The 17,980-nt window shown below is 42.7% G+C and overlaps 1 protein-coding gene across 1 annotated transcript in view; it reads right to left on the reverse strand.

Annotated features, from left to right (window-relative positions):
- The window catches only part of wnk4a (WNK lysine deficient protein kinase 4a), a 67,402-nt gene that overhangs the window by 17,587 nt on the left and 31,835 nt on the right, over window positions 1-17,980 (reverse strand). The window contains exons 3-10 of the mRNA XM_046354917.1: window positions 13,364-13,536; window positions 12,827-13,047; window positions 12,329-12,486; window positions 8,793-8,881; window positions 8,382-8,601; window positions 3,886-4,300; window positions 597-754; window positions 187-266 (exon numbers count right to left, since the gene is read on the reverse strand). Coding sequence (XP_046210873.1) covers window positions 187-266; window positions 597-754; window positions 3,886-4,300; window positions 8,382-8,601; window positions 8,793-8,881; window positions 12,329-12,486; window positions 12,827-13,047; window positions 13,364-13,536 — 1,514 coding nt within the window. The remainder of the gene's footprint in view (window positions 1-186; window positions 267-596; window positions 755-3,885; window positions 4,301-8,381; window positions 8,602-8,792; window positions 8,882-12,328; window positions 12,487-12,826; window positions 13,048-13,363; window positions 13,537-17,980) is intronic.

Genomic DNA, 17,980 nt, shown 5'->3' on the forward strand with positions numbered 1-17,980 from the left:
GAAGCACATCCAAAAACAGATCAAGGAACGCAGCACTGACTGATTCTGTGCCTCTCAGCGAGTGTGTGTATGTGTGTGTGTGTACGTGTGTGTGTCTGGGGGTGATGGGAATGGCAGGAGATGAATGTCTCTTTCTAATAAAAATAGACAAAGTATTTATTCTCGGGAAGAGGCTGAGGAGAGTACCTGTCCACAGGTGAGCTAAAGCCGCTGGGAGGGTGTCCTCCAGAGTGTCCATGCTCCGTATTACCCAATACTGCAATACTCTACAAACGGGAAAAGGAGAGGGCACAATTAAGCATAAGGCAACAGTCACAGAAACATAGTGAATAAAGGTAATTCAAAAATAAGCAGGGACAGTTGAGGTAGAGTTGCTAGTCATCGCCTCTCTACTCGGTCCTTCTGTAGCTCAGTTGGTAGAGCATGGCGCTTGTAATGCCAGGGTAGTGGGTTCGATTCCCGGGACCACCCATACGTAGAATGTATGCACACATGACTGTAAGTCGCTTTGGATAAAAGCGTCTGCTAAATGGCATATATTATATATTTACTCTTACACTTGGATAACTAGCTCACTATTTGTCCCATTCACTCACAGAGGGAAAGCGAAGGGCTGGGATGGGGTGGTGGTGAGGGTGTCCATTGAGGGAGGTAATCCCAGTCCCGTTGAGGGTTGACCCTTTGAGGCTGACCGCTGTCTCCAGGGGGTCCTGGAGGCCAGAGGAGCTGAGATAGCCGTCTGTCTCACAGTCAGCTGTTACAACAAACACATGAAACATAAGCATGTGACTGACCAGGCACGGCCGCATCCCCTTTACTCACTGACACACACGCACGCGCACACCAAATAACGCATTCACGCACATACACACACACACACACATACAGACGCATGCACGCACACACACTCTAAAAAATGCTGGGTTATTTGGATGACCCAACTGCTGGGTTGCAGGCATAGGGTCACTTATTTAGATTGTTCTCTTTTAAAACAGAAAGGTTGGATTGTTGACAGTGGGTAAAACGCTGAGGGATGGGGCTGGAGCAATGTAACAACTCTCAAATTCTGGTTAAAACTATTGATATCATGGATGGTCAGTCCTTATGTAAGGACTGACCATCCATGATATCAAAAGTTTTAACCAGTGTTTGTTTACATTTACTTTGTTTACAAACATTGTGGCAAAACAAGCTTACATTTTGGGTTCTGATGGAGTACGAATGTTGAACTAAGCTCATGAGGCATTTCTAAGTTGAATTCTTCAAGAATCAATGGGTACATGTCATTATTTAAGTCCAAAAATGGATGTAGCAACTGCTGATTGCCCCTTTAAGGTTGAACAACTGGCACTTTTGTAGTGTTAATGAGGCTTACATAAGTGCATGAGTTCCACAAAAGCCTATGCATATCCCAGTGTTGGGATAGTTACCACTTTGTTACAATATATACATAATAATGTTTAATGATTTTACATTGAACAAAAATATAAATGAAATATGTAAAATGTTGGTCCCTTGTTTCATGAGCTGAAATAAAAGATCCCAGAAATGTTCCAGATGCACAAAAAGCTTATTTCTCTCAAATTTTGTGCTCCAATTTGTTGTCATCCCTGTTAGTGAGCATTTCTTCTTTGTCAAGATAATCCATCCACCTGACAGGTGTGGCATATCAGGAAGCTGATTAAACAGCATGCTCATTACACAGGGGCACCTTGTGCTGGGGACAATAAAAGGCAACTTTAAAATGTACAGTTTTGTCTCACAACACAATGCTACAGATGTCTCAAGTTTTGAGGGAGCGTGCAATTGGCATGCTGACTGCAGGAATGTCCCCGGAGCTGTTACCAGAGAATGTAATGTTAATTTCTCCACAATAAGCCACCTCCAATGTCGATTTAGAGAATTTGGCAGTACGTCCAACCGGCCTCACAACCTCAGACCACGTGTAACCAGCCCAGGACCTTCACATCCGGCTTCTTCACCTGAGTCTGAGACCAGCCATCCGGACAGCTGTTGAAACTATGGGTTTCCACAACAGAAGAATTTCTGCAAAAACTGTCAGAAACCGTCTCAGGGAAGCTCATCAGCGTGCTCGTCATTCACACCAGGGTCTTGACCTGACTGCAGTTCGGCGTCGTAACTGTCTTCAGTGGGCAAATGCTCACCTATGATGGCGACTGGCATGCTGCTCTTCACAGATGAATCCCGGTTTTAACTGTACCTGGCAGATGGCAGACAGCATGTATGGAGTCGTGTGGGCGAGTGGTTTGCTGAAATCAAAGTTATGAACAGAATGCCCCATGTTGGCGGTGGGGTTATGGTATGGGCAGGCATAAACTATGGACAATGAACACAATTGCATTTTATCAATGACAATTTGAATGCACAGAGATAGTGTGACGAGATCCTGGGGCCCATTATCGTGCCATTCATCTGCCGCCATCACCTTATGCTTCAGCAATATAATGCACAGCCTCATGTCGCAAGAATCTGTACACAATTCCTGGAAGATGAAAATGTCCCAGTTCTTCCATGGCCTGCATACTCACCAAACATGTCACCCATTGAGCATGTTTGGGATGTTCTGGATTGACGTGCACGACAGCGTATTCCAGTTCTCGCCAATATCAAGCAACTGCGCACAGCCATTGAAGAGGAGTGGGACAACATTCCACATGTTACAACCCAACCAACAGCCTGATCAACTCTATGCAAAGGAGATATGTCATGCTGCATGAGGCAAATGGTGGTCACACAAGATACTGACTGTTTTTCTGGTCCACGCCCCTGCCATTTTTAAGGTATCTGAACCAAGTCATGTGAAATCCATAAATTAGAGCCTAATTTATTTATTTCAATTGACTGATTTATTTATATGAACTGTAACTCAGTAAAATCTTTGAAATTGTTGCATGTTGTGTTTATATTTTTGTTCAGGGTACAAACTTAACATAATTAACAGGAATTACATTTACACTCATGGCTGGCCAAAGATAACTTCATGAAAGCCACACCACTTATGGGCCAGGCCTCCTGAAAATAACCTATGGATTACATTCATCCCAGAATGAAAGTGAATAAAAACCCAATTGATGGTTAAATTAACCCATGTTTGAGCAATCCCAACAACCCAACATGTTGGGTTAGTCAAGTAACCCAAATGGCTGAGTCAAAATAACCCAGCCTGTGTTCTGTCCAATATTTACCCACTGCTGGTTTACCAAGTAACCCTAATTGGGTTGTTTTTAACCCAGCATTTTTGAGTAGTGTGCACACACGGAGAGGACTCAGAGGATTCACTATTGATTAACACCATGGTGAGTACACAATGACAAATGTGGAAGAATGCAGCTCCAATATTTAAACTAGATTAACCTGAATGATTTGGGACCTGCAGTCAAAGAGAGTTTTAATAGTCTTCCTGCTGGTCACTAGAAAACATTTGAGGATAATCACATGCACGCACGTGCACACACACACGCACACACACTCGACTGGAGAGGTAAGACCATCTAGGACTGAATAATTAAGTTATCCTCAGGCTCACATTTCATTCTCTCAGGGCCTTGTCAGGGCCATTCAGCACAACAACAATTACAAAATCAACAAATACTGCCAAATACTGCCATAATGGACATTGCTTTTATAACCTCAGAGGGCTACTAAAATTCCACACCCGGTGGCATGGTTGACAATATACCGTGTTGACCAGTGAGACTATGACATGTGATACAGTCTAATCTGTGTCTCAAATGGCACCCTATTCCCTATATAGTCCACTACTATGGCCCCTGGTCAAAAGTAGTACACTATATAGGGACTACGGTGCCATTAGGGACGCAGACACAGCCGAAATCAGCTGAAGGTTAAGTTAAGTGGTCTTACAGTTGGCTGAGGAGCAGCTGGTGTGGTGGACCTGGAAGTGCTGATGCTGGTCTGCCTCTGGTTCCTCTGGTTCAGGGATGAAGCTGGCATTGATGCCCAAGTTTAGATAGCTGTTGAGTGGGGACGGAGTGTGGGTGTGAGGGTTCGGGGGGGTCTGAACCTGGCTCTGGGCAGGTGTGGGGGTCGGGGTGGGGATGAGGATGGGGCACTGAGGAGTCTCCAACATTGATGGAGACCTGTTGATTTTCGGGGAGGGCGGCTGCAGTGCAGGCTCAGGCTCCTCCTCAATGGCCTCCTTCTTCTTCTCTGCAAGGAGGCGCAGTTTCTCCCGCTGGCGCTTGATGGCGTTGACACGGTTCCGGATGGCCTTGGCCACCAGCTTGAAGTCTGCCTCGCACACGAAGCCCAGCACCACCTGGGATACGGACAAGGAAGGGACATATCAAAGTCAGGGCACAATAGTGTGACAAACATGGAACATTTCACGGCCCATGATCCAGCACTGTCTGTGAAAAGAATAACTCATAGAGGTCTGATGCACTTCCTAACCGTGCTGTTCTGTACTGTACATATATAGGATCTTAATTTGAGCCCATTTGCTACAGCATGTAAATAAACCTGCAGCAACAGGAAATATGAATTATTATGTAGATTACGTTGATCAAATCTCAGAATCTTCAGAAGCCTTTTAAAACTTTGAATAAACCACACGTTTTACATTTTGTGTAACAGGGTGATCCAATTAAGGTCCTACATCTGTATATCACACAACATGAAATGAAAAGATGACAAGCTCATCACAGCTGTGTATGCCTTGCCTGAGCCAGTGGGTGGCCAGTAGCCTAGTGGTTAAGAGCATTGGGCCAGTAACTGAAAGGACGCTGGTTCAAAAACCTGACAGACTAGGTGAAAAATCTGTTGATGTGCCCTTCAGGAAGGCACGAGTGTGTGTCAGTGGGTTTTTGCTCCACCCTTCTACTTGATTTACTCAAATGTACATTTTAAAAAGCTCATAGGGCAGAAGCCTACCTCCTGTTTCAGACTCCAACCTCTCCACAATGACCAACAGGACAATAGGCAAGCAGCCTGGTGAGAAGGCAACAACTGTTGGCGCAATTATTAGAAAATGGAAGAGGTTCAAGATGACGGTCAATCACCCTCGGTCTGGGACTCCATGCAAGATCTCACCTCGTGGGGCATCAATTATCATGAGGAAGGTGAGGGATCAGCCCAGAACTACATGGCAGGACCTGGTCAATGACCTGAAGAGAGCTGGGACCACAGTCTCAAAGAAAACCATTAGTAACACACTACGCAGTCATGGATTAAAATCCTGCAGCGCACGCAAGGTCCCCCTGCTCAAGCCAGCGCATGTCCAGGCCCGTCTGAAGTTTGCCAATGACCATCTGGATGATCCAGAGGAGGAATGGGAGAAGGTCACGTGGTCTGATGAGACAAAGATAGAGCTTTTTAGTCTAAACTCCACTCGCCGTGTTTGGAGGAAGAAGAAGGATGAGTACAACCCCAAGAACACCATCCCAACTGTGAAGAATGGAGGTGGAAACATCATTCTTTGGGGATGCTTTTCTGGAAAGGGGACAGGACGACTGCACCGTATTGAGGGGAGGATGGATGGGGCCATGTATCGCGAGATCTTGGCCAACAACCTCCTTCCCTCAGTAAGAGCATTGAAGATGGGTCGTGGGTGGGTCTTCCATCATGACAACGACCCAAAACACACAGACAGGGCAACTAAGGAGTGGCTCCGTAAGAAGCATCTCATGGTCCTGGAGTGTCTCCAGACCTGAACCCAATAGAAAATCTTTGGAGGGAGCTGAAAGTCCGTATTGCCCAGCGACTGCCCCGAAACCTGAAGGATCTGGAGAAGGTCTGTATGGAGGAGTGGGCCAAAATCCCTGCTGCAGTGTGTGCAAACCTGGTCAAGAACTACAGGAAACGTATGATCTCTGTAATTGCAAACAAAGGTTTGTGTACCAAATATTAAGTTCTGCTTTTCTGATGTATCAAATACTTATGTAATGCAATAAAATGCAAATTAATTACTTCAAAATCATACAAAGTGATTTTCTGGATTTTTGTTTTACATTCCGTCTCTCACAGTTGAAGTATACCTATGATTTTTTTTAAATTACTGACCTCTACATGCTTTGTAAGTAGGAAAATCTGCAAAATCGGCAGTGTGTCAAATACTTGTTCTCCCCACTGTACGTATGCTATCTTAATTTGACCAGTTTCTCACAGCAGGAAAATAATCCTGCAGCAACAGGACATGTGGATTATAATAAATTGACATTCTTGCAAGGTTGATCACTTTTTTTGTTAAAGTCTGACAATTTAAAGGGGAAATTACAAACTTTAGAAGCCTTTTTAAAGCTTGAATACACTACAAGTTTGCATGTCCTGCTGTGCAGGAAAATCCCCTGCAACAACAGTGATCAAATTAAAATAGTAGACCTGTACACCCCCTGGACAGGACGCTAGTCTTGTCATTTGCTGTGTAGACAATCAATATGTATTGAGCAGACGCTGTCTATTTATGGAGGGGCTGATCTGAGGCCCTTTGATATTCTTCAAGAATCAATGTAAAAGATACAGCTGTAAATCACAGAGTGAACCTTTAAAGGATGGTGTTACATCCAAACCTGTCCCACTCAGAACACAGTGTTCCAGTCTCAGACCGGCGGGGAAGACAAGGACTGCGTCCCAAATGGCACCCTATTTCCTATTATAGGGCACGGTGTCTGCGGGATTTCGCTCCACCCTTGTAATGAATTAACTAATAAGTAAGGAACTCCCCTCACGTGATTGTCTAGGTCTTCATTGAAAGGAAAAAACAAAAACTTGGCCCTCCGTGGAATGAGTTTGGACCCCTGATATAGGGGATAGGGTACCATTTGGGAAGTACTGAAAGTTTGTCCTCTCTCACCCTCGCTCAACACCTTGTCAGATTACGCTGTTAGATTCCCATAACCCAAATAATATGTCCTGGAGCAAATAATATATCGTCGCCCCCCCCCCCCCATGCATGTTCTGATTTTTGCCCTAGCACTACACGGCTGATTGAAATAATCCAAGTTTGTCGATGAGATGGTTATTTGAATTAGCTGTGTAGTGCTAGGGTAAAAAGCGTGCACCCAGGGGGGGGGGGGCAAGGACCAAGTTAGGAAAACCCAGTTCTGGATGATAATAAATGGGATCTTGATGAAAAGGCTACATGTATGGAATTGTGGCTGGTGGCCAGGCCGGGTCCTTCTCATTAAAAGTGACCTCTGCTAAAGGGGCTGGAGGACACAAGTGCTATGTCCCAAATAGCACCCTAGTGTGTGGGTCCTGGTAAAAAGTTGTGCACTATACAGGGAATAGGGTGCCATTTGGGACTCACACAGGGAGAAGCTGCTTCGTAATGCGTCCTGTATGAGAGACAGGCATTATATTATTAAAGCCTTGACCTCCGCTATCTTCCTGAGCCACGCTCTCCTCTCACATTTCTAGCGCTGATGATTAAACGCTGACCTGTGCCCTTGACAGACTGTCTGCAGCCGGATCCACTTCACTTCATGGGCTAAGCATATGTCAGTGTGTGTCCACAATTGTAATGGAATCATAAACTATGTTGTATTAGATTCCTTGTGTTCGCTGGTTGGGGTCTGTTGCAAATAGCAGTGGTGTAAAGTACTTCAGTAAAAAATACTTTAAAGTACTTTGCTTAATATGAGGAATTTGAAATTATTAATACTTCTACTTTTGATACTTAAGTACATTTTAAACCAAATACCTTTAGACTTTTACTCAAGTAGTATCTTCCTGGGTGACTTCCACTTTTTCTATAAAGTTGTCAAGTATGACAATTGGGTACTTTTTCCACCACTGGCAAATAGAATATATAGTTCATCAGAATCTATACAGGATATTCCTTCTTCAACTCATCCTTTACTCATTATACTATACATACAGTGTCTGGATATGTGAGTGTAACTTTTTTGTTTGTCTCTAAATATAAGAATAGCTGTGTTTTCACCTGGTGCAACACCGACACTCCAACAATATGTAAGCTGATTCTACTACCTACTTGCATAATAGCTATAGTATTACACCTTAGTTGTTTCCACTGGTCCTTCTCTTGTGGGAGCCACAACTGTAAACCCTCACTTTAATCATTCATGTAGGGGAAGTAAAGGTAAAAGAGACCATGATGTTAGGTAACTGCGAAGGTCAAGTGTTGTGGGAATGTACCCAGCCTACAGTGGTAGGTCATAGAGCTGTCCCACACAGCCTATTACTGAACAGAGATCAACTCATGAGTGGTACCAAAGGGAGTGGATATAGTAGACCAATCTTACTGTATATACATCTCAGCTTTATCCTTTACTGTTTTCAATGCTCCGCTGAGAGCTCTGCTCTGAGTAAGACGTACAACGCATGTATTACATGCAGTATGGCAAATAAACTTGCAACTTGAAATGTGAGCTGCTCACCATTTCCTGCGCCACCTCCTCTGGCACGTCCTTGTAGAGTTCGAACAGGAACTCAATGGCGTTGTTGTCCTTGTACTTCCCGTGGAGTTTCTTGGTGTCGTCCATCCGGAGCCACAGCTTCAGGCCTGACTTCACCATGTCGTCCTCCTCAGCCAACTCGACACGGACGCCGTTGTTCTCCTGGAAGAACGTGTGCTCCAGCAGGTCCTGGATGGTGTACCTGAGGTAAAGGAATAATACAACTATTAAATTCAATCAATTCCTTTTCATTTGACACATTAATTGAACACCAAAGGATTTGATATATAGTTTTCTTAGCAGAAGGACCGGAATTTCATTTCACCATTTGTGTAATGTCTCATATGTTTTATGTAATGTAAGGATATTATGAGAAGCCCAATAGCCCAATACCTTTCATCTTTGTCCATCCGGATACATCCTTCGATGATCTCTTTGAGCTCTGGGACCTTGACTTTGTAAAAACTGTCTGGTTTCATCCCCTGCGAGGAGAAGCAATCTGGTTAACATTGGTTATTTATCTGCTTGGTTTAAAATGTAAGGTAACATATGGTAACCAATGGTAACCTAGAGGACATAAGAGTAACATAGGAGAATGCATAGCTTTCTCAGATGTTGCCTCACAGAAACATGCAAGACATTCCTCCCTGATGATAAGTGAAGCGAGAGAGAGAGAGAGAGAGAGAGAGAGAGAGAGAGAGAGAGAGAGAGAGAGAGAGAGAGAGAAAGGGAGAGAAAGAGAGAGAGAGAGAGCGAGAGAGAGAGAGAGAGAGAGAGAGAGAGAGCGAGAGAGAGAGAGAGAGAGAGAGAGAGAGAGAGAGAGAGAGAGAGAGAGAGAGAGAGAAAGGGAGAGAAAGAGAGAGAGAGAGAGAGCGAGAGAGAGAGAGAGGGAGAGCGAGAAAGGGAGAGAAAGAGAGAGAGAGAGAGAGAGAGAGAGAGAGAGAGAGAGAGAGAGAGAGAGAGAGAGAGAGAGAGAGAGAGAGAGAGAGAGAGAGAGAGAGAGAGAGAGAGAGGGAGAGCGAGAAAGGGAGAGAAAGAGAGAGAGAGAGAGAGAGAGAGAGAGAGAGAAAGGAGAGAGAGAGAGAGAGAGAGAGAGAGAGAGAGAGAGAGAGAGAGAGAGAGAGAGAGAGGGGGAGAGAAAGAGCGAGAGAGAGAGAGAGAGAGGGAGAGAGAGAGAGACGAGGGGCAAGGAAATGGGACAGACCAGAGAGTCTGTTTTTCTGTGTTAGTGTTGTCCTTTTAAAGGGCGGTGTGGCTACAAAAAGAATGCAGACCTCTGTCTCTCATCAGTGAGCAGTCCATTATGGGTCTGCAACTGTTTCAATCTCCCTCAGACAACGCTGATAAGAGAATGGAGCAAATCCCCTCGTGTTTTAAACAGCCAAGGTTAACATCACAGTTGTCCCAATGTTACCCCATGTTTATTCCAACATTAAAATAAAACCGTTGGGTAAATAAAGGTTGTTGGTTGGTTAGCTGGTATACAATGTTGTAATTGTGCAACAATGTTGACTTGTTATGTTTGTGATTTGCGAAGGGGCAGACACCGGCCTGCAATTTCCTTGTTGGCCCATTTATTCTGAGACAGAGGATCGAGCTGTAAAGGACCCTTTTCTCTAAATCGCTTCAACTCTTACAAACACTTGATTACAAGAATGGACCACAAAGTACACTGCCCTTCATTTGGCCTCCACTATAATTATAATATCTCTATGGCTTATCAATTTAACAAAGGAACCGACAGTATACAAGCAAGCAAACCAATTGAGTATTCTCTTTTGATCTGACTCTGTTCAAATGCACTGCTTACTTCCACAGTGGTCATAATGCCTCTGCTTGTGAATCTAACATTTTATTGTGTTAAAACGTGACATAATATTTAAAACGTGTTCAGGCTAGCAGAGTTAATCTGACAGGTAAAGGCCCCAGACTCCCCTGAGTAGGGCCTTTTAGTTGTTTATGGAACATTGACTTTATGGATGGTGAGTGGCGACCGATCAGAGACGACTACAGTAACCTGCACTTATGACCCATACACACTCTCTGAGACCCACTCTACAACCTCTACAAGGCTCTGTTTGCTCTGCTGTCTGTCTCAAGAAAGAAAGAAAGAAAGAAAGAAAGAAAGAAAGAAAGAAAGAAAGAAAGAAAGAAAGAAAGAAAGAAAGAAAGAAAGAAAGAAAGAAAGAAAGAAAGAAAGAAAGAAAGAAAGAAAGAAAGAAAGAAAGAAAGAAAGAAAGAAAGAAAGAAAGAAAGAAAGAAAGAAAGAAAGAAAGAAAGACAGACAGACAGACAGACAGACAGACAGACAGACAGACAGACAGACAGACAGACAGACAGACAGACAGACAGACAGACAGACAGACAGACAGACAGACAGACAGACAGACAGACAGACAGACAGACAGACAGACAGACAGACAGACAGACAGACAGACAGACAGACAGACAGACAGACAGACAGACAGACAGACAGACAGACAGACAGACAGACAGACAGACAGACAGACAGAAAGGCACTGTTTGTGTAGAATGCAGACGTCATTTTCAAAACACATCATTCTACCATCGCCTGCCCAAACCCACTGTGGCGTCACCACCTTGTATGCTCCAGCCCAAAGCTGAAGAACACAGCTCTCAATGTAGAGGGTCCTGTCATTACTGACTCCCTCTCTGAGTAGTAAACACCTCAGTCAGGGAGAAGCTTGGCCTTTCATCGAGTTACTTACTTCTGGATTGCTTTAATAAGTTTTGAGAGTAGTATGCGCCCAAATGGCACCCTATTCCCTATACAGTGCGCTACCTTTGACCAGACCCATATAGGGAATAGGGTGTCATTTTAGACGTAGCCACAGAGTTTGTGCCAGTTCAGGGAACAGAACCGAAAACTGGAAAATAACAACATTTGTCTTGGAACGGAATCAGAACTGGGAACGAAAGTGATCTATACTGTTCCGGAACAGAACAGTTATTTTAAAAGCATGGGAACCATATAATAACGCTATTTTATGTTCCGGGCATTTATCTACAGTCCCACAAAAAAACGCAACAAAGCGCCTATGCAAAACCCTCACTCTGTCACTCAGAAATGTATTCCAGTGTTTGCCTGCCAGCTGGAAATATTTGGCAGACTGTGTGTGCTTAGACCACTCCTGGACAGTCCTAGCAAAATTCTTGCTTGAAAAATTGCTCTTTCCTAAGAAGCTCTTTTTTTTACCATTTTAATTTAAATAAATCATAGCAAGGTACTTAATTGTTACCCAAAATGATTTGATATTGAGATAAAAATGACTGCATTGGATTTTTAACAAAAACATTTAAAAAATTGTGCTTTTATAATTTCACGTGGGGCCACTTTGTTTCTGGGGAGTGGAGTCTAACATCAAAACTTCATCCAGAAATCTACAGATGTAGGATCTTAATTTGATCACTATTTTGTTGCTGCAGATCAGCTTTGTGATTTACATAAATTAACTGGAAACCTACACTAACACACGGTTATACTAAAGTATTCCACTTTTCATGTAACCTCATTTTGACCAGGTAATAAATAGCCTAACCACCGATCAAGCAACATTATAGACTAAACACTCAAAAGGATTATTTTGATGTGACAATAGAGGCCAAATTAAGATCCTACATCTGCAGAACATCCAGAAGGTTGTTTTGTCACTTCCATTGTGCAAGGGAAGGAAAGCAAACGTGTGCACAATTACGCTATTGAAGAACACTGCAAGGAGAGAGGAGACTCTGTGTGGGACTATGGTCCTGTGTGGCTCAGTTGGTAGAGCATGGCTTTGCATTTGCACCACCAGGGTGTTGAGTTTTGAGCCTGCAGGGGCCACCCACACAAAAATGTATACATGCACTTCTTACTGTAAATCGCTTAGGACAAATGGGTCTGCCTAATTGCATATATTCCCACTTACGCTGGTGACTTTACGGTAGATCTGTGCTGCGTTCTGGCACTCGGAGTAGGGATACTCTGATGTGGCCATCTCCAGGATACACATCCCAAAGGCATAGACATCCACAGCCTCATCATACTTCTCCTCATACATCTCTGGAGCCATGAACTCTGGGGTACCTGGAGGAAAGGAGAGAGACAATACCAATCCCAAGAAAACACACACACACCGACAAACAGATTTACACAAACAAATCTTCTGTAGGGGACAGACATTTGATTACACTGGACGTGCATCATAGGGTAGGAATCTGTGGCAGAGTGATCTAATAATGAGCATCTAGAAAGGGCACTCAACGTCAATGGTCATAATCTAGAAACAACTAAAACTTTAAATTAATCCCTAAAACTTGATGAACCCAGTTGGGTGAACCCCATAGCGACAACACCTGACCTTAAACACTCCCCAACATAGAATTACATATAGAACTAAATCAAATTCTAGGCTCTCTGTGCTCACCAATGACACTTTTAGCGAAGGAGGCTCTTTTGAGTGTGGCCAGGCCCAGATCTCCAATCTTGACGGAGCCGGTGGGGCCGGTGATGAAGATGTTGTCACACTTGAGGTCCCTGTGGATGATGGGAGGGGTGCGGGTGTGGAGGAAGTGGAGCCCCTTCAGGATCTGACGGCTCCAGCGTTGCAGTAGCTTCAGCTTCATCTCCTTAAACCTCTTCAGGTACCTGCAGGTAAACACAGGATATTAGGATGCATCACCTAAAGAGGCTCATATACTAACTGTTCTCCTTCCTTACCTACAGTACAGGCCAGACCAGAGAGGACTATCAGGAACCCATCTTTAAGTCTACATGGAAAACTATTTTGATCAATCCTTGTTTTCTATGAAGATTCTATGATCATGATAAAAGATAGAAAATATTAAAACGCTAGGAATTTGTGAGGAAAAAATTGTAGAGGAAACAGGACAAAACAGGCACAACAGTCTACTCTACTACAACGAGTATTGAGGCCAGGTCGGGGCGGAAAGGGCAAGCTCACGTTTTGAGGGTGCCGGAGGTCATGAGCTCAGTGACCAAAAGGATGCACTTGAGGCCCTTGGAGTTGTCCTTCCAGGAGTCGTAGAAGCGGACAATGTTTGGGTGCTGCAGACCCTTCAGCATCTCCACCTCCTCGCTGAACCTCTGCCGCTCCACCTTGGTCAGCTTACGCGTCTGCACGGAACACAACATAGATATATTCTAGTGGCAGAGCATACTGCAGGGAACACACACAACACACTCCATCCATCAGGCCTGTCTTTGTGACTATAGTTTATTATCAAGACTCAATACAGAATTTATAAGCTTATCAAGCCGTGTTGAAAAATATGTAAATGTGTGTGTCCTAGAGCTGGAGGAAGAGAAAAACAGAACCACTGACATGTTTACCTCCGTTGGTCATTCATCTTGCTGAACCAGATTCCAGTGTTACATAATGATATTTTTCCATAGAAACTTGAACTGTGACTTCTACACATTTTAAGAGGTTTCCAAAAGCTGTGAGAAATTGAACCGAACACAGTGTAATCACAGTGGGTAGGTGGGTGAATAAAGCCATTTTTGTGCAGAGTGGAGTGCACTGTTAAAATAGAAAGACTAAAAACTCTGAAACCATGAAAAGTAGTTCACCTAAGCTGAGATCTGGTGTTTCTGGAGGGCGTTTGAATGTAAAGTGTTATGAAACACTGAATAGATTTCAAAACAGAATGGAAGTACTCTGAAACACCCAAAGTGGCTCTTCATTCTGAATAATTGTGTTTTTAAGAGAGCGTTCTGAAAACACTTGTTGATGTTTCAGTGCATGTAAAAGGCAGCAACAAAGCACAAAAGTAATGTTTTAGAAGACTGTGTCTCTCATATAATCAAATGGTTTTAAATTGCAAATTGTTTATAGCATAAATATTGATTGATTATAAATAATTATTTAATTTTCAGTAAATATTCTTAAGAAGACACGGAATTGAATCATTTTCTTAGAGCAGACTTTGGCAGTAATTATAGGCTACAGCTGCCAGGAAACTTTGTGAGATTATAAATAATGTTACAATCAAAATGTTTATGTAGGTTATAGCAGAGGTAGCATGAGTTATAAAGTGAGCCTTCATCACTGGTAATCATGTGAGAAGGTGGATGTGAACCTTTTAGTCATTTAGCAGATGCTCTCATCCAGAGGAATTAGGGTTAAGTGCATTGCTCAAGGTTACATGTTTCACCTCGTCAGCTCTGGGATTCAAACCAGCAACCTGTCTGTTACTGCCCCAACACTCTTAACCACTAGGCTACCTGACACATTTTATCTGTGTTTTGTTCAGACAGATTAGAAACAGGAGGAGACAGAGACAGAGAAGGAGTTCAAGTTGGACAGGCAAAAGCAGGAATTGAACCCCTGACTGTTGGGACAGAAAAATGCCAAAATAATTTGGAATTTTACCCATTCAACCATACACCATGTGAGGATCTTAACACATCAGGAGACAAATGTTTATATGATTGAAGGCTAAACGTGAACTTCAAACATTGTGCTGACGTACTGTTCAGAATCCACTGAGTCTGGGGCATGGAGGTGGAGAGATGGGATTCGTGGCAGGTGTGCCCTCTAGCAAACTGTATGGTCAAGTATAAAAACAGGTCCTTCACAAAAAAACAAGTCCTTCACAAACTCAGAGAGGTGAGAGCACACCAAATGCTCAGATTAACTAGTCAACAAAAATCCAAGAAAATATGCGTCAATGAATTTGTGAGTATACAATGTTATCACATTGAAGAAGGAAACCAAAAATGAATCCACTCAATAAGAACATTTATTTTGTGTAGCATTTTGGCTGCTAACGCTAATAGTCCAAGTAAAACAGTCCTTTTGATCCATTGATCAGCTTTCTTGATGCCTCATGAAGTTAATTGACACATCATTGTTTGCACCTTTTGTGCACTTGTGTTTTATGTAAAGTATGATAATACTGCTTGCTTGTTTGCCTACTAGATTTACGAGTTGTATCTGCTCTGATGTATACCCTACATGCTACACTACGTAGCCACTGCCATTTTAGCCTGCTCTAGCTTTGGCCTACCACAACACATGTTATTGCATTTCACTTTTGACATTAATATTGTCATCATGTTGCTAGATTTGCATTGCTTAATCACTTATTCTATCCACTGGCTGGCTGATCCTAACTAAAGCCAATGAATACTAATGCCAACTGAACTGTCAATCATCATCTAGCTCAACTCTATTGGGATTCAATTCATCTGAACAACCTTCCATACCATTCAACATCATCTGAATATAAAGACTCAGATCAGGAACATTAGCATAAAGGACGAACGGTGGATCGCATGAATCATTTCACTGTTGTATTCAGCACATGTGACAAATGCAATTTGATTTGATTGCTGACGTTTTGCACAGGTTTTGTATGTGTGCTACTGCTAACATTAGCAGTAATTGCCTGAAATATTGTTTTTATGTATGTGAAATATAATGGCATATCAGTTGAATTTGAGGAATAACATGAGAAAAACCTTACAGATCTATGAACTGTCTTACTTTATCAACATAAACATCTGGAAGACCTGTTCATGTTTTGTCATTTGATAATTAGCAAATAACAGATACAACTTTTGATTCTTCAATCAAATCATATCAAATGTATTTATATAGCCCTTCGTACATCAGCTGATAGCTCAAAGTGCTGTACAGACAATCATGTCTCAAATACTTTTTTTTACGCATTAATTATTATCTTGGACCAACTTTTGTGTGCTTTGTTAGAGCATAAACTTTGACCTTTTGGAATTACCAATGAGGAGTTCACCAGTACATGATATAAGAGCAGGGAATATACGTTAAGGGGAGGGACTCCCATTTACAGTATTTGGAAACTGCAGAAAAATGGAACTAATTCTACACTAGACAGGATTCAAAACACAATCCTAGTTTTGGGAGCTTTAGGGAGAGGAAACAATACCAAAAGAGGGACCTAATTCTGCACTATACGGGACTCTAAACACCATAGGGTTTTCAACCTTTTCCAGGTCTTATGTGGTGTTACACCACGTCATATTTCAGAACACCTCAGGATGAATGTTTCAGTACATCTTAAATCTGTTCTAATACCCTGACAACCACGTATTTCAATACTCCAGCAAAGTTAAGGTTTTGTCTCCTTTAAGGTGGTGGCAGCTCAGTTGCCACTAGTTTTAGTGTTACAAAGCACTTCATTTTAAAAGTGTATGAATGGTTTGATTGAGTCTCTAGTGTAGTGCTGCCGGGAGGCTGCAGTGGGTGGATAGCTGTTTGGAAAACACCAGAGAGACCTCTAGACTTCTACAACCATGAATCCTGCATTGAGGCTGTTCTGGGAAAAACTGAGGGTATGTTTATGTTTACAATTGACTGACCACGACTCCTTCCTCCCCTTTACATTTACATTACATTACATTTAAGTCATTTAGAGAAGGGGGCTGCCACTCATGTTACCAGGCCCTGGCTGCCTCCCAAATCGCACTGTATTCCCTTTTATAATGCACTACTTTTGACCACGGCACAAGGCCCTGGTCAAAAGTAGTGCACTATATAAGGAATAGGGTGCCATTTGGGATGCACACCCTATCAACACTGGGAGCACACTATCTCAGAGAGGGAGGCATGCAAGGGGAGCCCCAAAAAAGCTGTTCCCATTCCCACACCAACCGACATCCATCAATTGCCAAACACTAATTCAATTGGAAGATTGATTCCAACATGGTGCCTCTTTTTTCAACACAGACCACTTATGACTTTTGACCAATGATTTTGAATGTATTTATGTGGAGAATTGGTGTGACAGGAGTATGAGGCGACTACAGGTGATACATTCTAGGACTCGTATGTTAGGATTACAGTAATTGATGGGAGACAGCTTCAGTGTCCTTGATGGTCAATTCTGAGTAAACTATGACAGCATTAAATAATAATCCCACTGATCTGATTGGGTGTTTCACCTGCCTTTGTTTTAATACCGATGAGACCCACTGCATGGTACAGACTGTCATTGAGTTGCAGCTGCAGAAGTCTGTCTACATGCACCTCCATTTGTGTGTGCATACATGTGTGTCTCTATGTTAGGACACGTGTGTTTAATCCGAACCCCAGAGCAGAGGACCATGTGTATCTCCTGTTGATTGACAACCTGACTGGCCTGTTTATCTTGAAGATCCTTCTACAGAACAGCCCTTGTAGTGTGTATGTGCATTTATCCTCATGGCTAACAGACTGTCCACTTGGAAGCCTTGGCAGCTCCTTAAACCCCATTCACTATACCACATGGCAAACACAACACATTAAAATACATAATACAGAGAATACATTTAGGCAACTTCAGACGCTTTCCTGGAAGAGCCAATGACTTATTCAGGTCTTCCTAAACTAAAGCCTGCAAGAGCCTGACAAAATGTGCTGCTTGCTTCCAAAGGCGTCCTGTAACGTGTGTCTGATTACGGACTGATTATGTTGACTCATTCAAAAGCTGTATCCAATGAACACCTATTGAATTTGGGATCATTTTTTTTCAACAAATGTGTTATAAATTAAATGTATTCATGTTATTACTACTCACATAGAAAAAAATGTTAGGAA

This window comes from Oncorhynchus gorbuscha, linkage group LG07 (genome assembly GCF_021184085.1).
Source record: "Oncorhynchus gorbuscha isolate QuinsamMale2020 ecotype Even-year linkage group LG07, OgorEven_v1.0, whole genome shotgun sequence".
In the NCBI taxonomy this organism is placed as follows: domain Eukaryota; kingdom Metazoa; phylum Chordata; class Actinopteri; order Salmoniformes; family Salmonidae; genus Oncorhynchus; species Oncorhynchus gorbuscha.